Raw genomic sequence first — 22,946 nt, 5'->3', positions numbered from 1 at the left:
AGTGTCCAGGATTAGCATCCACATAGCAATGACATACAACATACTAGTTGGGATGTGTTAAACATGGCATAATTATGAAAGAGCGTTTCTGCCACACACGAAAGAAAGTATCCATAACTCGAAATTTCGAGTTAGTGCTTCCAATCAGTGAATGAGATCATTTCCTTGTTACCCGGAAGCTGAAGCCCTCAGCTACAAATACTACAGCTAAGCTACCAGTATCACAGCCAGTCATGAATGCACAGATCGCTGAGTTTTTTCAGTGTGCTTTGTATTATTAGCTGAATCACATGGCGTTACTATCAGCCACGTACTCTCGAAAGCGTCAGTTTGTTGCAGTCTGGTTTTGAGTGTGCATTCCTCTGCGCCATATCCTTCCGGGTAACAAGAAAATGACGTCATTTACGTAGATTACAGATTGGCAGAGCTAACTCGAAATTTCGAGTTATGGATAGGTTTTTTTTGTGGCAGAAACGGGCTTCCATACTTAAAAGCACATGCATGCACACACACACAAAACTGTAAGCCCACAGATATATTCAGTGTGTTACTTCAGTCAGCACTTTTTGTATTTGGTTAGGTTGGCCTGTATGCAGATGAATGCACTTGGTGCTAGTGATAAATCAGAGTCAGAATACTTTATCAATCCATCCTTTTCAGGGTCGCGGGGGGTGCTGGAGCCTATCCCAGCTGTCATAGGGCGAGAGGCGGGGTACGCCCTGGACAGGTCGCCAGTCTTGCTTTAATACTTTATTAATCCCAGAGGAAATTATGTAGTCACAGTTGCTCCTAATGTATATGTTGAGGCTTTATGTATACTGAGCTGTTTTAGACTATAGGAATAGTTCTAACATTTTCCTCCATGTGACTTTAGAAGTAGTAAAATCTAAGCATTCGGTAACCAGGAAGGAGTGCAGAAATATGAAGATGCCAATGCTGAGCACAACAGAATGCAAGACAGGCATCATAAAATCTAGAAATGCATTTTAATTAATGGTGTTGAACAATGGAGGAAGATTATTTTATTTCGTGGGAGGTTACATTGCTCTGCTTAACTTTCCTTGCCATTCCTTTTAATGTCATGGTATTTCAGACAAAGACACAATGTCATGTTTTCACTCTTCCTAGTAACATTGTTTGAAAGCATGCAAGTCTGTGTTCTTCTTCCTTGTCACACCCTCTTTTTGTTAGCTAACCCATGGGTTTGGTTGGTTAAGTGTAGCTTGTTTGTCACAGACACACACACACACACACACACACACTAACACTGTCACACAAACATTTCTCCTCCCCTTTTCAAGTGTGTGCCACATGAAAGCAGCGTACACCCGTCTCTCTCAGTGTCAGCGGTGTGTTATTAGCATCCAGAGACTCCAGAGTGTCTGCTGCGCTGTCACCTCCCACAGCCTCCTTTACACGCACCCTGCCTGTTTGTGTGTGTAAAATATATAGATGGGCGCAACCTGGATCTGCTGTCTGACTCACTCCGAGAGGCACACCAAGAGCGCACCGTCAGCACTACGCCTTTGTGTGTTTGGTGTATTCACGCGTAAACACGGGTAGAAATGAAAACACCAGCAGCAGATTGAAATACACAAAATAGTACATTTTATTTTTGCTTTGCTTTTTCAACTTTACAGAAAAAAAGCTCCAAAGGCACAAACTGTTGTGCTACTTCATATCTACACTTGACACTATAAATAAAAAACCTGAGCACAGCACACTTGTGAAAGATTATAAACAACTTGTTTTTAAAAATATTTTAGCACCAACTTGCTAGGAAGTGAAAGGCCAGGGGATTTTGTTTTGCTTTGTTTTTTAAAATAAAAAAAGTATTACTGAGCTAGCGAAAACACCAAAAGGCTTTAAAAGTGTGAGGAAATAACTAAAGTGATAGAATCAGGGTTATCTCGGTTTAAGATTTAAAGAAAGGCCGGGCTATGATGTTTAAAAGATGTGGGAATTTATACTACAATGTGGTGAATTACGGCACTTGTAGGTTGTATTTTAAGCATTAGCATTTTTACAGCTTGGCTCAGGCTCAGCTGCCCTTTAACTTTTTGTAGCTGCGCACCAAACCTCTGTTGGAGGCATTTATTATTAAAAAAAGATTAACTGAATAATATGTCTGTCTTTGGATATGCAACGCATATTCTGTGACCGGGAGTGGAGGATTCCAGCAGAGGAGTCAAACTCCGCTCAAGTATGTGTGTTCACTGTGTAGCAACAGTTAGCAGCTAGTTAGCTTAGCCTATCTTAACTTAGATTAGTTCTACTTATATGCTTTTATAAACTTTTTAAAACCCTACACTGCAACTTACGCCATAATCGGCTGTGTGCTTCCTTATAAATACAACTATGTTTCGGATCAGCGCCACCTGCACTGACACTTGAGACCAGTATTGCCGATTCCTCCTCTGCGCTTCCAGCTACTTTCTCCTCTGTCTTAATTTTTTAAATTGACTCATCTTTTATCCCATGTATGATTTGCAAACAAGTCCACGTCTCCTATGCAAACTACAGGCAGCTGTGGCACTCTGCTTTTGATTGGAGCAATTACAAAGTGGTTTTTGATGCAGCACCCCCTTTGTGACCAATTTCACCCGTTGGCTGCAAGCAACCTCCAGGACTCATTTGCCAACCAGATGGGGATTATATATTTTTCACAACCAACATGGCAGACTGCATCATGCCATGCACTGAAATTATGGGGTGGATTGAATATGAGCCACTTTTTAAAAGAGCATCTTTAAGTGTTTTTAAAACATATTTCAGCTAGTTTAGCTTTGTTTCTAACTAACTATATTGGCTAGAAGCAGCTATTCTGGCTTTTAGCCACTAGCCCCCAGAGGTGAGTTTAATACACTGCTCATACTCATGTTCAGATGCTGACTTTGTAGCTACAACCAGCAGCTGGTTAACCTGCCTAACTCTTGGTGTAAATACTGGAACAAGAGGTGCGGCTCTATCTGAATGGGGGGGGGGATCACTTTTAGTCTAAGCCAAACCTCTAAACTGAGAGCACAAGCTTTGCTCTTCACTTCCACACAAACCAAAACCACCTGTTTGCTTGTGTTGCTAAGTCCGCTTTGTTGTTCCACAGAGGAAAACAAGTTTCATTCCAGCAAATGTGAAATTACATGCTGGTAATTTTTCTCCTCTGTTTCGCTGTTGCGTTGATATGTTATGCGTGTAATGGTCATCAAGCTGTCATATTCTTATTCTATATCAATTCCAAGCCCTGCGCTGAAATAGTGTGGCAGGCTTTCTTTTGATGGGCGACTTTCAGTAGTATTACCAGTTTTAGTGGAATAAGTCTGTCTAACTCCCCCTTACAGAAAGAAGAAACGTGTGAGGGAAATACTGAGCATTTCTATATTTTTCTGCATAAATATATTCAGAATTCAAATATTTATAAACAAAACATGAACTGTTATCAGTGATATTGAATATAAATGTCAGTCTCTGAACTAAAAAACCCATTTGAATCACGCCGGTCTCCCACAGTGTTGTGAGTTCACCTTGTGAGCGGTGGAGGGTAAATGAGGCCGACACTTGTTTTCAATCCACATTTGCAGCCTGTGTGACAACATGTGTTTCGGGTTTTTGCAGTTATGACTCGGATTTGATGATCACTGTCAGGTGTTTCTGCACACAGCACAGCTCAGAATCATCCAAAAAAAAAAAAAAAGCCCCAGGTGAAGCCCAGGACTCCAGTCGAAATGTTGTCCATTTTTCTACATCAGTAGACGGCTCCCATACTCTGTGTGGCCGACGGAGCAGTTGGTGGTGCGTGGTGCACTTGGCCTGACTGTGAGAGACCTAAGTGTGCACCCTGCTGTTGGTACCAGTTCTGGTGTGTGTACTCCCCCATATAGGCAGGTGGAGAATCCACCGGAGGCTGATAGGGAACCTGCCCCCTACTGGTAGGATCCAGCATTGCACTATTTTTGACGCTACCGTTGCTGACGTTTGGGTTGTTGCCGCTCCCGCTGCTGTGGTTGCTGCTGTTATTGTTACCATTGCTACTGTTGTTGTTTTCCCACACAGCTGGGGATGGAGGAGAGTTGCAGGCCATGGAGTCGCTGGCGTCTGGACTGTGTTCAAGAGGAATATCACCGAGCGGAAACTCTCCGTTCTTGTAGAGCTTCTTAAACTTGGAGCGACGGTTCTGGAACCAGATTTTGACCTGAGAGGAAGAAGATAAAATGTTGAAGCAACTTAAATATTAGGATTTGTTTTTTGGCCACTAGTGTGTGACATATTGTAACTATATAGTTTGAGCATAGTTTGTAACTATAAAGTCTGAAATAGTAAAATATCCTTATTTGGCTTCTTGTTTGGAATTTCACTAGGATTGATACCATAAAGGTGTCACCTTGGTTTGGATTTTTTCCCTCTTAGAATTTCGTATATTTTTGCCTTCACATGCAAAATCATCTATTTTATGCTTTTTTAAAAAAGCATCAAAATAACTACGACAGAAACAGAGCTATTGAAGTTTGCCTCAATAGCCGTTTTTGTGTTTGCTGTAGCGGGGAGGTTCAAGTTTTGATGTTGAAACTTTTATTTCCGATCGACTAGCAGTGAGTGTTTGCAGACAAGTCGGCATCTTCCACAAGAACTACAGGCAACTGTGGTAATCTGCTCATGACCAAGGCAATCACAAGGTGGTTTTAAGTGCATACACCTTGTGACAGTTGTGGAATACACATTGTTCCTCCATGACCGGTTTCCACGTGACTACTGGAAAACTAATGTGAGAAATTTCTATTCATATTTTTCAAAACCAGCTGCCTATATTACGCATAATTGACTGGTAAGATTAGTCAGAGATATGGGTGCATTATAGTGTTAATCTAAGCCACAAGCAGAATGGGGAGAGTTTGAAGATAAACTTATTCTTCCTTCAACTTTCTATGCTAACTCTATAGCTAAAGCCAGCACCTAGTTAGCTTACCGTCAGTTTTTAATGTACCTATTTTCTTCCTTCTTTTTAGCACTGTTTTGCTAATCAAGTAGAATTTCTCTGCATAAATGTGAGTTTTCTCAGGCTTTCTAGCCAAAACATGCAGTAAAAAGCTTAAATAATCTAATTTCAGGCAATTTGTCTTAATTGTATGAAATACAGACAAGTTTAGCAGCTAGCTAGTAAACACTATGTAGCATTTAGCTGCTGAGGAGGCAAAAACTGAGTTATATCCATTATGTGGCCAAGACAAAGTATTCCAAGTCTATTATAATGTTTGTTATATTTCATTAGCCAGTATTTTAAAGAAATACAGATTTATATAATTTTTTTGAAAACTCACTGGCTCACTTAAATGTCTGTATCATTGCCTTAATCTCATGTCAAAGTCATTTCTAAAACGCACCTATTCAACAGCTGTTACCAAATAAATCTTGATGCAGCTAATTTTTAAACAATAAATAAGGTTTAAAAAAAGAATGAGGCATATTAATTCTTGTTTAATGTGGATTTTAAAGAGATTATTAACCCAACTATTCTTTTATTTGTCAGTGAATGCTTCAAATCATATTTCATGCTTTTTCAAGCTGAAGGGAACTGTGCTCATGTCTGTGTTTGCTTAAAGCTTGGGAATGTTACCCGAGCATGACGCAGTGCAATGATTTACAACAGCTGTGATAAAACAACTCACACCTCAAGTTTTGTCTTTTATCACTCAAGCACAGATAATACGTCTGCTAGTAAATCATCAGGGCACGGAGATTACGACAGCAAAAACCAGACTGACACACTGCAACAACTCGCAGCGCTGCCTACAGTCAAGGTCAGACGTTCAGTGTAGTGTATTTGTGTTCTCCTCTATTTTCATCTGGGGGGGTTTTAAAGCGTGATTTTTCATACATTTCACATTTTTATTTCGGAGTGATTCCAGTTCAGTTTTTTGTAAATTTTATATATTGTAGCATCTTTATCTTCAAGTTTTGAGACCTCTGAAACTTTAGAGTACACCTCAAACACCTCAGCTTTCTGCGCTGTGAATCTTTGCATTCAGCTGACATCGCTGCTAAAAAGCCAGCATCACTGTCCATTCAGCTGCTTTCATTTCTCACGTCTCTGATAGTTCCACTGCTTTAGGGCCTTTTCAGTTTAGACCCTGGCTTACATATAAAATGACCTTAGGAAGCCAAATTTGAATGTGAAATACTATCAGCGCATCCATTTCACAGTACACTTCACATCCTTTCCATGCTTCCACTTGGCCGGTACTTCCGATGCTTTTAAATTCTGCAAGTCATGACTGAACTGCAAAGTTATCACCCATAAAGTCTCACCTGCGTCTGTGTGAGGCCCAGCTGTGCAGCCAGCTCGGCCCGCTCTGGCAGGGCCAGATACTGGGCTGTCTGGAATCTCCTCTGCAGAACTGCCAGCTGGTAGCTGGAGTAGATGGTCCGGGGCTTGCGTACCTTCTTGGGCTTCCCGTTGACCAGCCTAACTTCCACGTCTGGTTCTTCTTTCACTGCAGTGGCGGCGAGGGAAAACAAAAAAGAAGTAAAAATACTGCAATATTTTAACTGACGTATTACCCTTTCACACCTATGTTTCTCATACAATGAACTAAACTTGCATTGTTTTACTACAGGGCAGTTGGTGCAGAGAAGTTTTAGCACAAAAATAGCCAGAGCCACTGCAAACCCCGAAATTTCAAAGAAATTCCGCCAGCACTCTGAGCTTATAATTTTGGTCTGAGTGTCTCCCACAGCTGGGGAGGGAGACCGAGATTTATAGGTGCTTTTCATGTAGCCTGGAGGCCTGACTGTATACAACGCCACTCATTTGTCCTGTTGTTATTCTTGTATCCTTTTTTGGGGGTCTTTCTTTAAATATACAACCCCTCGTTGTTTGTATTGGAAGAACACATTGGGCGGCTTTGGTCCAGGACATAGTGTGAGTTATTTAGTAATAAGAAAGTCAGCGAATTGATCTTCGGCTCCTCCGGTCTGCAGTGTTCGACAAGTGAGTAGTAATAATCAATGCTAAATGAATCCCCATTGCATCATCAATGTGTGTGATTTGTACAGGTGCATTGAATAAAGCAGCTTTTTAACAATAGTAAAGTACTGCATGCATGCCTGAATCTGAAAGGCAACTATTTACAAAGCAGTCTATATTGACAGTTTTTTCACAAGCTATTTTAATTATAATAGGCTTAAAAACATCATTTTGAAATTGCTTTTCATGTGTAAGAGTTCCAAAAGAGACTCATTACATTCCACTCCAGTGTTTTTCTTGCAGGCTTTGTAGCCAAAGTGGGAGTTATTCTATGCTAAACTTTTATATTCTATATTAAACCCACACACTGTGGTTGTTTAAAAAGTCATGTGCTAGACTCCGTACTTTTGAAAGAGAATTTAAAGGATTTATAAAGGAGAATAAAATGTATTTAAAGAACCAGTTTATACTTTAAAAAAAGGTCTACATTTCTAGGCTGTGTTCAAATTCATTAATCGTTTGGTTACAGATGATAGGGTTTACATATTTGCACCTTTGTTTATTTATTTATTTTTCTGGGCGTGGCGACAGGCTTTGCGTGATAAGGAACCATGCACGTTGAATGATTCAAAGGCCAAGGCTGACTGACAAGTCGTGACACCTGATGTACGTGGCTGTGGGCCAAAGTCCCCCGGGGCCGTTTCCAGGAGTGAACTCCCAACTGGAATGCCAAAAACAGTACACCAGTCTGTCAAGCTTGTTTTTTCCCTGTAGTTTGCGCCGGCACACCTTCCAAGCTCTAAAAAGGAGCCCAAAGAGAAATCTTTTTTGTTTGTTTGTTTTGCACTCAAAGGGAAGTTACAGAGAACTCCCTTTATGGTTGTTGTTGAAAATGTTGACGTTGCTGTGCTATAATACCGACACGGGATCAGCACGTTGAGCACACCGTGAACCGGTTGCGTGTTAACAAATGAGTCGTTCGCTGCTGATACCGGTGAGGTTGAAAAGTCACTGATTAGAGCTGGAACGTGGCTCCCATCCAAAGGCCTTCGGCCTGCTCGTCATTTCCCTATCAAAATACGATCTGAATCAGGTTCAAAGCAGTGATGATAAACAGGAGCGTTTTGCACCGAGGCTCTGCTCGCAGTGACTGAAGCTCACCGGTGATGATCCCCGTTTCTTCGAGGAATATATACCCATCACGTCATCCTGCCTCATAGAAACTACACTGATGCCTTAATTGTTTGTGATATCCCAGACAAGCTTCCCATTGATATGTTTATCGACGTTAAAGCTTAGATTTTTATAGACTTGTCTTTCCTTTTTTTTAAAACGTTTGGGACTTTTAAAACAAGGTAACACAAACTGTAGCACTCCATCAGCTGCATATGAACATGGTTGTTTTGTTTTGTTTTGTTTTTTTACTTTGTAGAGTTGAAGAACAGCTACTCTTCATAATATCTTTGTGAGTCTTCTTTCTTTCTTTACACAGACACGTTACAAGGTTATTTCTCAACAAAGTGATAGCCAGCGCCTCTCCCCGGAGCCCAGCACCATTGTGTGTGGGATTTTGCTCCTGCCTAATCATTTTCTCGTGATGAACAATAGAAAGTTATTTGAGAATCCGTTGAATGCTCCCACATATCTATGAAATGTGATGTGTGGAAAGTTGGACGCAGTGGAAAAATGAAAAACAAAAATAACTTGCTTTTTTTTTCTCGTGCGTAAAACTCATGCGCAATTATTGGGTTCATGTGGCGAGACATGAGCTCTTGCCATACATCAGCCTCAGGTGGTCAGTGTGGCTTTGACAAAGATGGAGAGCAGCTTACGCAACAGTGCTTATCACATTTATGCTCATATTTTTTAAAAAACTTTCCGTTACGGGTGAACTTACCGCTGTCCTGCAGACTTGGCTGAACCTCCCTGTTGAATGCTCCGTGCTCCCTGTATGCTGCATGGGGGTAAGGGTACTCTGCCTTCCCAACGGGGTAGGCACCGCCGGGACCCATTCCGTTGAGGCTGTAGTGGTGGTATGCGTACGGGTTCATGTGCTGAGCAGAGTACGGCTGCTGTGCCGGGTAGAAATCCTGCGAGCTGTGGAGCGCGCTCTGGCCGCTATAGAAGCCCATATCTGTGGAGGAGGACTCCGGCATGGTCGGGGAATCCTTGGAAGCCGAGATGGAACCACCGGCCACGGGGATGGAGGGCTTCTTCTCCTCGAAGACAGGTGAGGACTGCCCGTTCATTTTCAGGCGTTTATCTCGCTGTTGTCGTCTCAGATCGGGTTTGCTCTGAGCTCCGAAGCAGCACTGTTTAGAAACTCCTCACACAGTCTGAAGCTTGCGTTCCCAAACTCCCTTGACGCAGCAGCCAGGCTGTCCACCGTGGCGGCGCCCAACCCAACTAGAGCCCCTAATTACAGGGCGCGCCGAACTGAGCCAAGCCGAGCAGGACAGAGAGGAGTGGATGTCTCCTTCTCATTGGCTCGCCTGCTCGTTCCCTGCCTCTGCCCTGAGGCCAAGACAGCGCTGTCGCCTGTCTGGCTCCCTTCTTTTCCCCACATAAACCTCCAGTAAGCCTCTCCTATGGCCTTCACCAGAGCGCGTAAATAGCTGGCAGGACTTACTCAAAAATCCTTATTTTATCTACCTCGAAATATATTCAAGTTAACATAGAGAACCGTGAGCAGAGCAGATAGAATATGTAGCTACTAACCAAACTATGCGTAATGGTGTTGCGATAAGGAGTGTTAACGCATTAACGTAATAGTGCTGCCTCCCATTTAAATGCAAATAGAGCCAGGTGCTGTTTAAGAACACGTTGGGAGTTATTTACAGTTAATCAAGGCTCGTCGTTTTCTTCTTTTACATGTGTCACTGTGGGGCCCCGGGCTTCTGCTCTGCCTGGGATGGGGGGAGAGAAACGGGCAGCAACAAACCTACTATAAGTTTTGAGTGCATGTGACATTCCCGAGAGACAATACAGGAGGATAATGGTAAAGCTTCCTTGCAGTACCTCAGTTTGAAGTGAAACAGTACAAAGTGCTATAGTTTGCAGTAACAGAGGGAGCTTGTTAAAAACTGAATGCTAATTTGGCTTTTTGCATACACAAATTACCATCTCCCTCACAGGCTCTTTGATCGAATAACACTGAATCTCACCACCAGGCGTCGCTGTTGAGACTACAGGGGTTTTTAATGAAAACGCTTTCACAACCGGCCTGATGTAATAGAACTGTTCTTACCTCTAACCAATAACCGCAGGATTTGTTCACAAGTTTAACACTTTTAACTGTGAAGCTCCCTCTTTTAGGAACACATGTAAACCACATACTTGTTTCTTTTTAGCTAACTATGTTAGCAAGTTAGTCTTTACTTTTAGCTAACTATCGCCTTTAGAATGCATGTTTGCCAACCTGAAACTGTTACTGGATCTATTCGTATGTTTCTTGGTTAACCATTCTTTGCTTTAAAGAAAACATCTTAACCATTTACTGGTTTTCCTTAGTAACAGAAATATACTTGAGCTTGCACCGAGTTTTCTCTAACTGCTCATAAACACATTCAACCTGAATTGTAGCTACTGTAGCCATTTCCATATTCATTGCTATTAATGTATCAGCTACCTTTAGCTAATTATACATTTCTTTATTGGAATTAGTAAAAGCAGATTTTGTAACCACTGCCTTTGATTGTACAGCCTTCTTCACATGCTAGCTTTTACATGGCTCACCCAGAAGATGCTCAGCAGACTCCCCTTATAATTAACTGAACAACTGTGTTCTTATCAATATCATTGGTTGACAGTTAGTTTACTACAGGCAAGTAAACAAGTTAAATGTCATTTTCAACATACTACCAAAGTTGCTGGAACAATAAAGAGTGAATGGGTGATTATTCCCAGTGTTGTAAAAGCACACTGCTTGCAGGTTTGACTTTTTTATTAGCATTTTTCTTTCTCTATGTCATATATGGTAAACCTTTGAGTCCTTGCAAAATTAAGTTCCCAGAAATGTACAGCTTTATTTTCTTCAGCAAAGCCTGCCCTTTTCTGCACAACCGACTCATCATATCTCAGAACACAGAGTTCACCATCAAGTCATATCTTAAGCCTCAAAAGCTCTTCATGTGACTGACCGAGCTCTCAGTGGCAAGGTATACTCTGTTCTTATGGATTATAAAAAAAGGGGAACAGTGTGAATACATCATCAGGCCTGGGATGAACAGAGGCGCTTGGCAATGTTATATACAAACAGGAGGTGGGAGTGCAGAGGGGAGGAGAGAGGAGGGGGTATTGGAGACCCCAGCATGGTGTGATGACTGTTCTCCCCTTTTCCTGTGGCATGGTCCCAAGTGGACAGAAGAGCAATTCCCTGTATGGTCCACAAATCCCAGAATGCCTTGTGAGCGAGCGAATGAGCACACTTAGGGTGAAAACGTTAAAGGGAGAGGGTGGCAAAAGTTGTGGTAAGGAAAGAACGGCTGTTTGATGTCCTGTGGACAACACGGGGTCCATTTTTCACAACAACAGATAAAATTCAGATGTTCGGTTTCAGGGTTGGCTGGCAAATTAAACGGAGCAGGTAGAATTCAGATCTACCAACCAACCAACCCACCTTCACCCTTTTTTACACTCTGAGAACAGATCAAACATTTGTGTGTGTGTGTGTGTCTGTTTATAATACATTTATGTATAAGTGCTGTATATGTATTCTTTACTGGTATTTTACAAGATTCCCTGATGGCCAGCGCAGAGAGAAACAGGAACCAAAATAAAAACTAAACAAAAGGGAAAAGGAAAAGAGGCTCATCCAATTTTACATACAGTAAAAATCAGTGGTGGGAGAAAAGAAGAAAGGCGCAGTGCCTGGATTTGTCCATAGGGAGGAGCACTTTGTGTCTGATCAACCCCAATTAGATTGGAAGGAAGAGACAGTGACAGGAGGGGCGGGAGGGCAGAGGGCTGAGGGAGGACCAGGAGGAGCGGGCAGTCCACCCTGTCAGTTTGCTGTTCTGTTGGGTCATCTTCAGTGGGGCAGCTGGTTGTTTTGCTTGCTGGGTTGTTGAGTGTTTTGTGATCTCCTCATCCTTCTCCCCTCGTCCCTCCCGGGTTGAAGTGAAGCAATCGACAAAGGTCAGACTGGCCCACGTCACTCCAGACAGGAGGACAGATGGTGTCACTCTGAGGAGAACCATAAAGACAAACAAGACAGAAAAAATGATCAACAGACACGAGGATGAGGTTAGTTTATGTTTGCCTTACAGGCAGCAGGACACACCACACTCGGGACCAGGGTAGCTGCTTCTGATTTACAGAGCAGACAGAAAACGCTCTTCTTTTTTCTGTGCTACGTTTGTTTGAACATTGGATTGGGCACGTCGGGTGATGGAGGGATCAGACAGCTACCTACAAGGATTGAGGACGGACACATGCTTTTTAACCTGTCACCTACATACTATTGTGCCAATGATAAAGTCATTTATAAAACCTCTGGACCTGTTACAGCAGGAGTTGTGCTCAACCTGTCACACACGTGACCCAGTACACAAAAACTCAGCTAAAGATACAGAACCAGAATCCTAGCTGCACAAACACACACACAAAAAAACACAATCAAGAACAAGCAGACCGTCAAATATTTTGTAATCTTAACTTCATTGTGTGCAAAAAATCTCTCAAAAATATGTCTGAAAAATATCATTTGAACAGCTTCTGATGAATAAACTGCAAATAAACAAAGCATGTTTGTAACCCAGGTCCTTGTTCAGCAACCTGTACGCCATGAGGAGGAAACCCTGGCTCAGCGCAGCCACACCACCGTGTACCTTCTTCATATATCTCCCTCCAGGAATTTGCTGACATTTGTTATTCTTTATGAGTGCAAGGATCATTATTCTTCATACTGAGACAGTGATTTTTATTCTCTCTGTGATAAATTAAAAAACTGCAGTGAAAAAGTAGCCGGTAATACACACGAGGAATCAACACAACAATAGTTGTAGTCTGCATCGCTGTGTGTTTTCACAATGAGGCAAAACTTTATTTATATAGCACCAAATCACAACAACAGTAGTCTCAAGGTGCTTGAGGTATAGATTTTCTGCTGAAGCATAAATCTGCAGTTAGTGACACTGGTGACTTTTGCTTTTTCAGCAGTTTTTAATGACAAGTTTAAAAATTTACAATCGTTCTATAAGTGTGTATTTACGTGTTTGTATTATTACTAAACTACAATAACTCAAAGAATGGACTATTTTGACATCGTCGTGTACAAAGTGTTTTGAAAGGCATAAATGAAACCTGGTTTTTTGTTCATTTTCAAGTTTTTGTAATTTTAGGAAACATAAAAAAAGGAAATCATCAAAAAATATTTGACTTTAGCCGTGTTTTCTCCTGCTGCGTCGCATATCAGTCTGTATTGACTGAAAAACCCGCAAAACATTAATTAATTATTCAATCAATTTTCATCAGCTACCAGAATAATTGATGAAATCATTAAATCCTGGAGAACTATTCACTCAAACGATTCCCAATCTTACCTGTCAAAACACATTTTAAAACCTTTAAATCTCATCTCGTCGTCCATCAGTCCAAAACTCCAAAGAGGCTCAGTTTACAGCGATGAGATGGAGGTGAAGCAGTAAACACTCACACTAAACCGCTAACTACAGGACCTTCAACTCGCTGTGAGTCAATAATGATCATGCTGAAGGCAAACACCACACCCAGACTCACAGTTGGCAGGTGAACACGAGTTATGTGACAGAAAGAGACGGCAGCAGCATCTAACTGAACCCCTGGTTCTGATCTTTAATTCAGTAACAAACAGGCTGACGGAGGTTTTCTATACCTTACAGTAAACAGGTCAGAGTCACCACGAATAAGCTCTGAGGTTTCATTTTTACAGGATTGGTCTTGGCCTCCTTTAAATCTGCAGAGCCAGACACACATTTTACTGATTCATGGATTCAAAATATTTAGAAATTAAAATAAAATTCATACTTTGGAGAGTAACTCACTTTATTGTGTAGTTACTTCATCACTGCTCAAGACTGCTGGAATGAAGTAAAAGCATCTTTCTACAGTGCATGTGAATGATCTCAATCAGACTCACCTTATGTAAGCTTCTTGGCTTTGTTGTAGAGAGAGTCCACCACTTTGCTCATGTTCTGAATGGTCTCTAGTGCCGCCTCGTACGTCTTATCCACCACCGGCTCATCAAACACAATCAGGACGCCTTCACCTTGGTCCAAAATACCTGTGGAGTAGGAAGGAGTGAAAGCAGGAAAGAGCCACAAAACATCATTATTTAAAGAGGAAAACACTCGTACACAGTGATGTATAGAAGACCTGCATCAGGACTGGGACTGTGAGTGAACATTATAAACCATACTGCACAATTAAATTCTATTTTTAAAAAAGACCTCTGATCAGGGACAATTAATGTTTGAACATAAATAGACAGCCGTCAGCTGATCGGAATATTTGCTTCTTGTTAAACTTTCGTAAAACTGCTTTAGTTGTTATATATATGCAAACATATGCAAAGGTCAACGGTTATTGAGCTACTCTACCTGTAGCTTAAAATATTGTCCCAAGGACTTCGCTTAAGCAAAGAAAACTTAGTGTATCAGATATCCACTTTATATACCTCGCTCAAGAATCAAAGAACACTTGTAGCATCAAGTCAGTTAAACTTGTGGGACATTGATGTGAAGTAGCAGAGTTTCAGCTGATTAACAGCAACAATGAGACAACGTTCAAAACAGGACTGGTTTTACAGCTGGAAGACATTTTATCCTTTCTCATCTTTCACTAGTTTTGCATTTGGCTAAGGTGACCGTCACCACTGGTAGCATGAGGCGATACCTGAACCCTGCACGGGTAGTCCAACTACTCCAGGATGGTACATGGTAAATGGACTGGTTCTTATATAGCGCTTTTCTACTCTTCTGAGCACTCAAAGCACTTTACACAACTTGTGCATTCACCCATTCACACAAGCACATTGTTCTAAGTAGCATTCACACTCCGATGGATGCATCGGAGAGAAATTTGGGGTTACTATCTTGCCCAAGGATATTTGGCATGCAGACTAGGGGAAGCCAGGAATCGAACCACCAACCTTCCGATCAGTAGATGACCTGCTCTACCGCCTGAGCTACAGCCACCTCATTGTCAGAAGGTTTGCTTTGTCTCCCAGGACAGTCTCAAGAACATGAGACTGTGGAGGCTGCAGGACACAGACAGTTACTCTGGGAGAGCTGGACAGGGACGTAGAAGATCCTCAACACATCAGCAGGATCAATACCTGCTCCTTTGTGCAAGCAGGAACAGGATGAGCACTGCCAGAGCTTCAAAGTGAACTCCAGCAGCCACAGGTGTGAATTTGTGTGACCAAACAATCAGAAACAGACTTTGTCAGGGTGACCTGAGGGCCCGATATCCTCTAGTTTTCCCTGTGCTCACTGCCCGACACCCTGGACTCCGACTTGCATTTGCTGTAGAACAGCAGAATTGGAAGGTCTGACAATAGCAATCTGTACAGGTGAGAGCAGGTTTACCCTGAACACCTGTGACAGGCGTTAAAGGGTCTGGAGTAGCCATGGAGACGTATCCCGTCTGTAACATCGTTCAGCATGACCAGTTTGGTGGGTCAGTGATGGTCTGGGGAGGCATATCCATGGAGGGACACACAGAGTTCTACAGACACCCCGACTGCTATTAGGCAATAGGATAGAATCCTTGGACCCAGTGTAAGACCCTACTCCCATGCTGGTCCTGGGTTATTGTTGGTGCACGAAAATGCCCAGCCTTATATGGTGAGAGGATGCAGGAAGTTCCTGACAGATAAAGGAATTGATACCACTGACTGGCCTCCATCCTGGCCTGACTTAAATCCAACAGAACACCTCTGGGACATTATGTTCTGGTTACATCTCAGACTGTCCAGGAGCTCAGTGATGCCCTGGTCCAGATCTGGGAGGAGATTCTGCTGGACACCATCCATCATCTACAGTACCATTCTGAGCTGCTATTGTGACATTTTGGCAAAATGGACAAGCCCACTCCATCATTTATTACTTGTGTGTCTTTGAATTCAGCCCTGTGTAGGTTGATCGTTTTTATTTCCATCACACCATGTGGCATCCTTTCATTCCTAAGACATTACACCACCCATATCATGTACACAACCCAAGTATTCATTGACAAAAAACGCTCACACGTACCATGAAACTTCGAATCCAAGATCATTTGTGATAATTTCCTCTCCACGTCTCCCTGCAAGACAGACACAGCATGAGTGCAGCGATCACAATATAAACCTTTTGTAAATACTTAAAGCAGGCAACTGGTGCATAATGAAAATGAAATACTAACCAGCAAGAGCAAAACCTTACCTTAGAGAGTTTGATGAGGGAGGAAATGTGTGCTATCTGTCAGAGAAGAGAATACGAGTGCTTATAAACACTAAGCAGTAATGAGCGCACTACACAGGTAGCTGTTATTCTATATGAGCCATGTTCATATCTGTCAGAAGTGACTGAAGAGGATTACCTGGACCCTGGAGAATGGCTCGATGACCCTGATGAGGTTCTGCTCCAGCAGGTTATCATACAGCTTGGTCAGGTGGGTGCTGATGATGGGATCATCCCGCAGCTCTGCTTTGTACTCTGTTAGTGCCTGGGGAGGGGAAGTTGAGGGCATTTTTCATCACAAATGACAGGAGGGGGTTCAAATATTATTACAACTGAAAATGTAACCCACACAAACCAGTCTACTAACCACAATGTCAAGAAAAAAGTCATCAAACTCTACATACACTCACCTTTTCAAAGTCTGCCAGCGACCGGTTCTTGCTGGCTTGTGCCACACATTTCAGCGAGTCTGTCTGTGGGAGAGAAAGAGAGGGATGGATAACAGTAGAGTCAACATGACCGAACAGCTTTTACTGACAGATACTGGACACAAAACAACCAAGTGTTCACAAATATACAGTAAATCCTGCAGAAAGCCGTCCATTTGGGGTAAAATGGTTACTGTTGCCACGGCCGCCCACTCTCACACAGCATATTATGCAGCTGATGGTGCAAAGTGAAGATCACGTCTCTGCAACTCTACTGGAGGGATGGAACATCATGCTTCCAAAACACATTCCCTCATTTGCTGTTGTGCTAACGCATCGGTCCAAAACCTCCAACAGGTGTTCAGCTGGGGTGAGATTAAGCAGCAACATGTGGATGCTACAAATACCAGGCTTATTTACAGCCTGGTTTTTAAAGAGGCTCAAAGTTGGGGGTGCTCCCACTCTGACCTACAGGTGAGCTCACTGTAGCAGACACCTGTCTGATTGGCTTCACCTCCACTAAAAGGAGTCACTGAACTGGACCTCTCCAGCATTTTGTTGTGTTGAGGCCTTTTGGAGCATTTTTAATACTATGATCCATTCTAAATAATTTGGCGTGCTGTGTGGAAGAGCCTGTTCAAAGAGTCTGTGCTTCAGTTTTGGTGAGTGCCTTTCTAGTATTCTACACAGTCTTTACTTGGCACTAATGAGTAGGTATGTGTTTGTGCTACAACCACAAACACAGTTAACTGGGTCACTTCTGGCTCCAAAAGAAAGGAATTCATAAGCAGACTTAAGCAATGCTAGCCCATCACTTAGTCCATCTTTATCTGGATTACAGGACCATGCACAGAGCAATCCAAAGCTCCACATCGTTTTTGAAATCTGGCTAGGATAGAAATAATAGTTCCAGGCAAAGTCTATTGTATTTTTAAAGTTTTTAAGTAAAATAAAAAGTTGAAACAAAGAGTGATACCTGTCTGCCGGCATACCGCAGAGCTAGCTTGCCGCTAATGAGGGCCTGGACATCTTCTGGCCTGAGGCAGAGAAGCAGATATGTCAGACACAGCATGGCGACTCCTTTGGAAACAGAGTTTTGTATTTCCAGTAGCTGCATTAACCTCTAAAGGCCCCAGTGATGTAGAGCACTTACGCATTGAGCATGATTTTGCAGAGCAGCATGTATTTGAGGGCTGTGATGGCTCGGGGGCTGTCGATGGAGTCGTAGCCCTCGAAGGCCTCGTAGAAGTAGGAGTAAGCCGTCTTCCAGTCTTTCTCCTCCGCTGCATGAATGATCCCTGGAAACACGTGAGCACACACAAATGTCAAGCTGGCAACGCTGCACAGACGCGCATTTTGATTTGTTTCTTGCTTTTACGAAGGGTACCTGACTGCATGTCTAAAGCTGCTTGTAGTTTGGGCGGGCAGTAGATGGCGTTGGCGGTTGTCCTAGCAGACGTCAGGGCTGCGCGGGCCTTGGGCAGGTTACTGAGGGCGTGGTATGTCTTACTCTCCAGCAGCTGAACCTCCACTAGCAGGGCCTTATCATCCATCTTCTTGAGCTCCTGCAGCAACTGGGAGCCTGGAAAAAGAAGACATGCAGTAGAGTCAGATCTCAGCGTGAGATTCTTCTTCAGACAGGCGGAAAACCTGGAGTCCTTAAATAAGGACTAAAACTATTTTAAAAAATAGTTTTATAGAACACTAATATGTTTTCTGCAAGTTGTACACACAAGGTTTGTCTTGTCAGGCAAATTAAAAACTGAAATGTGAGGAGATTTTCACCCACCAAGCTGCAGAGCCTCCTGGTAGCACTTTGTGTCGAAGTACAGTGAGATGAGTCGAGCCTGAGGAGAGAGGACAGGTTATTTCTCCCCCTGAATGTAAACCTGATAAACTGTTAATTTCTGCTGATAAGAACATCCTGGGATATGTAAAGGGTGATGAGCTGGGGTCCTTTGCTGCTCACAATCCAGATTATTGAGATTTAGTTTGTAGCTCTGCTACTCCAGAAGGTATTTTATGTACCTGTGCTTTATTGTATTTTATTGTACAGCACTTTGGTCAGCCTTGGTTGTTTTTAAATGTGCTTTATAAATAAACTTGACTTGACTATATGTTATTATTAGGTTCACATGGGTAAAAAAATAAAGTGCTGTACAAATTAAGTTATTATTATTACTTTCTGGGTGTCTTCCAATCCTGATCCTGGTCTTCTTCCTGTTAAAAGGGAGTTTTTCCTTCTCACTTTTTCTTTCCCACAAGAAAAGACTAGACTATAATAAAAAAGGGAACTAAACACATCCGCCTGTTCACAGAGCGTTACTGCTGGCCCAAATAAACGTGAAAGGTAAAGACCCGGCCACTGAACAAAGTGATCAGTGCAGTTGAGGCATAACGGCAGCACATCTCACCTCTAGCGCCTGTCTGAGGAAGGTCCTCTTCTCAGCCTTGGCCCACTCTATGCATTCAAGGCAGAGCTCTACCTCCTGACCCGTGGCAGCCTCCATGTCCAGGAACAGGTCCAGCAGGGAGCGGACCAGCCGGGCTGCCTTGGCCTTGGAGATGGAGTTGAGGAAGGGCCGGACATATTTTAGCAGCCCCCCGAGCTCTGAGAAGAGGATAAATAGAAAAAAAATATTTATCTGGGCAAATAAAAACAAACTGCAATTTCAGAAAAAGGCAACTTCAAACTGTTTTCTCAGTAATGGAGGAAAAAGCTAAGTCTGTTACTTTTAGATTTCAATAAAGCCACATGTCTTATGATTCATCTGTAAGTCACAAACCTCAATGTTTTCTGTCTTTGGACTCAACCGACAACTTAAAAGAATGGCCTGTGTCATTCACTGCTGCCAATAAAAACACAAACTCGATCCTTTAAAGTCCTCAGCAGTTGTCAGCATTCAGGTCTTTCAGGTCATTCAACATCGGACACCTACACCCAGGCGACCCAGCAAAGGTTGATCAGACCCCAGCCTGCATCCCAGCAGCAGCCACCCATGGATCAGTCCTCTTTATCCACAGCCACCTTGTGGCCTTCTCTGTGGCTTCACATACAGACCAGAAGGCGCTCTTCCTAGCCACTCCTGTTAGGCCCAGTTGGTTTAGGACTTTGCAGAGTGAGCACCCTGCAAAGCCTCTGCAGCCCACCTCTACTGGCTCACTTCTCTACTAGCTCCTGGCACGTTTCCTTTCATTTGCCTCTTCCATATGTTCTTCCCTGGATCAGTCATGGCAGATTTCATGGCAAAAATCAGTCACCTTATGTTGACCTCATTGTAAAAAAGGTCGTGGAGTTAATGACAGATGTGAAGGAGATTTTAGGTTCTCCTTAAAGGCTTTAGGCAAAGAAAGCCTCACAGGGGACAGTGAATTTTGATGTTGTGGGTCTGAAGTGTTCAAACTACTTTGTCCCAATGTCGAACTACAAAAAGCACAGTTTCAATGCCCATATTATCACAGTCAGTGTTTTATTCTGGTTACACAAACAAGGAAACTCAAACATACCACTTCATTAGCAGTCAAATCAAACAGCTGTATTAAGAAATGCTGCTCACGTAATCTCTTTTCTGCTACCATTAGCTACATGAACTTTTTTCTTATAAAGGCTTTCATTATCTCAGCAGTCAGTTAATTAATGATCACCCTAAAACATGGCAAAATTTTCACTTTTATCGTTTCAAATGAAGTTTCTTTCAGTTGCTGCGTCCACAGCAGGTGGATCTACATCCTTGACGTGATTTTCTTCCCACTTCCTGACACAACCCTCGCAGGTATTTATAACTCCTCCTGGTCTCGAACCCAGGACCTGTCATGTGTTAGATGAATGTAAACATTTACACTACAGAGCCCACCACCATCATATTTAATACAATACCAAACAATTTCATAGCAAGCTGATTTCACTAAGGTTCAGAATTCAGCTGTGGGTGTTCAAGACACAGGCCTGTCAGTATACTAGGAAGTGACAGAACTCATTGACATGATCGTCTTCGTCACTTATATATTATACTTCTGCATCAGATCTACATCACAGCTTAGATTAAAATTCGAACCCAATTGTTTCCCGCAGAAGCCTAAATCAAGCATCAGTAGTGTTGCCTATTTGCTTCCTTGAACAGCGAGTTTTATTAAACCTAGCTGTGAACTGTGTGACACCATTATGTCCAGAGATCTGGCATCTGCCCATGTCAGCCGGGAAGCCTGTAAACATGTTGGTCATTCCAGTCCTGCTCACACTGAGAGGGGAAAAATATAATTTTTCATCCAGTCTCTTTGCCTTTCAGTGGTCCAGTGAATCCATAACTAAAGGGGGTAATGAAGGAAGCAATGAAACACCTTTCCTAACTTCTGGTTCACTTCATTCACTCACTTATGAACCTTTCTTAGCAAACCTGATGATTCAACCAAAACCCTAGACCAGAACAAACTCCTAGGACACACAACAATCGTACTTGATCTAGCAGGGGCCATAGCCCTAACATTTCATGTGACTCAGGTTTTTCAGGAGTTTGCTCAAAGGTTTCATCAAGACGCCCAAACAAGAGTTGGTTAAAGTTGGTTTCCTATTGGTCTAGCTGCTCAACATTCACAACGTATGTAAACAAATCATAAACAGTGTGTTAAAAATAAGGACACTGCGTTGTGTTTACCTGCGGCCTGTCCCGTCTTCGCCAGCAGCCCCCCCAGCTCCAGGATGCTCTGTTCTTTGACACGCACCGCCTCCTCATCGCTGTCCTGGATGTCCCGCTTCACTACAACACACATAATGATGATGTCATCTGATCCGTGTTAACGTGAATCACCGCGATATACAAACAGTGAAAATGCAGATGTCCCATTACCACTTCCGTCTCTTAACGCTACAAGATATAGCTATCATGAGCGGAATGAGGTGGGTGGCGAGCAGCCAAGAGGCTCCAGAAGCTGCGAAATACCGGAGCTGTCACAGTGAAACAATAAACGGCATTGGCGACTAAACCGCTAAGCCTTTACAAACGACAGAAAGAATCACAACCCCGCACTGACATGCGTTATGATTAAGACGGTGATATTAGGCAACAAACTCATTTTCACTTAAGTTTCTTTGTCGGCCTGTCATCTGACTAGACAAGGGATAGCTGCTAACAACGCTGGCTGCTAGCTAACATTAACTAGCCAGCTGTCACCCAAGTCACTGTCAAATGAATGAGCGGGGTAGCTAACATTAGCTTGTCTAATAAGCTAGCCGGTATATTGCTAGCCGGCTAGCCCGCTGCTGCTGACTCACTGTGCAAAGCAGTCGGCAAAAAGACACGGGCAGCACTGAGCTAGCTAGCTCGCGTTAGCTTAGCCGCTACCTAGCGAGCAAAGAGCAAGCCTGGCTAACTGAGCTACTCCAGGACTGATGGAGCAAAGTAAAAGGCTCTGTGTCTACTCGTGAAATAACTTTCTCTCTAGCGCCACGTTTTGCGGAATATATTTACCTATTGAATGTAAGATATCAATAGAGGCATTCCGGTCTGTTCCAAGAAGAGACTGTGCTCTCTGAAACTCAGCCACTGCCGCGGCTGCCATCTTTCCTCTGCCTGCCTCCGCTCCACTTTGCTGGTGGTTTTCCGGTCAGGTCGTTCACAGGGTTGGAACAATGTCTCCCTCTACAGGTCGCGCCCAGTACTACGCTGGGAAACGGCGCTTGGAAAAGTTTCACGGCATATTAAGCTCTAACAGCAATGCACAGCATTAACTGTCTCATTTGTTAATTATGTTTTAACAATTTTTAACATACATGTTTCCTCCAGTCATTAATGCAGAGCGTTAATGACTGGGGCTGCAGAGCCTCAACGAGGCCATTTCTGTGACAAGTTTTTTTAAAAATGCTGAGGAATGGGTTTTTACGCAGCAAGGGAAAGACTGTATGTTAAAGATGGACACATATTCCAGTTTTCAAACCAATGCGACGGGGCTTTAAACCCCTTTCTCTTGTGCAAAAAACACATCACGTGTTACAGTAGTGTCCTCAATAAACACTTTGCTGATGGGCTCAATTTTCAGTTTTAACTCATACTGAACACAGCATGGTTTATATGTTCTAAATGATGGTACTGTGCAGTGCACTCATTTACACAAAAAACTACACCACTCAGGTTTTACAAAGGG

General features: G+C 42.8%; 2 protein-coding genes across 2 annotated transcripts; both read right to left on the bottom strand.

Moving 5' to 3' along the window:
* Nucleotides 1-1,585: 1,585 nt before the first annotated feature.
* On the bottom strand, nt 1,586-10,766 carry LOC102298486 (homeobox protein Dlx3b). Its single transcript, XM_005942990.3, has 3 exons — nt 8,856-10,766; nt 6,301-6,485; nt 1,586-4,189 (listed from the first exon to the last, which is right to left on the bottom strand). The coding sequence occupies exons 1-3, from the start codon at nt 9,205-9,207 to the stop codon at nt 3,743-3,745; spliced, it is 984 nt and encodes a 327-aa protein (XP_005943052.1). The 5' UTR covers nt 9,208-10,766; the 3' UTR covers nt 1,586-3,742.
* Nucleotides 10,767-10,886: 120 nt separating this feature from the next.
* LOC102298814 (26S proteasome non-ATPase regulatory subunit 11A) lies at nt 10,887-22,424 on the bottom strand. The gene is made up of 13 exons (XM_005942991.2): nt 22,274-22,424; nt 21,461-21,562; nt 19,223-19,419; nt 18,598-18,655; nt 18,196-18,390; nt 17,962-18,106; nt 17,785-17,845; nt 16,791-16,853; nt 16,520-16,645; nt 16,363-16,398; nt 16,192-16,243; nt 14,076-14,219; nt 10,887-12,142 (listed from the first exon to the last, which is right to left on the bottom strand). The coding sequence occupies exons 1-12, from the start codon at nt 22,362-22,364 to the stop codon at nt 14,077-14,079; spliced, it is 1,269 nt and encodes a 422-aa protein (XP_005943053.1). The 5' UTR covers nt 22,365-22,424; the 3' UTR covers nt 10,887-12,142; nt 14,076.
* Nucleotides 22,425-22,946: the final 522 nt, after the last annotated feature.

Source organism: Haplochromis burtoni, unplaced genomic scaffold (genome assembly GCF_018398535.1).
Source record: "Haplochromis burtoni strain Fernald_Lab_line unplaced genomic scaffold, NCSU_Asbu1 Contig_349, whole genome shotgun sequence".
Taxonomy (NCBI): Eukaryota; Metazoa; Chordata; class Actinopteri; order Cichliformes; family Cichlidae; genus Haplochromis; species Haplochromis burtoni.
This window is presented reverse-complemented; position numbering and strand designations above follow the sequence as displayed.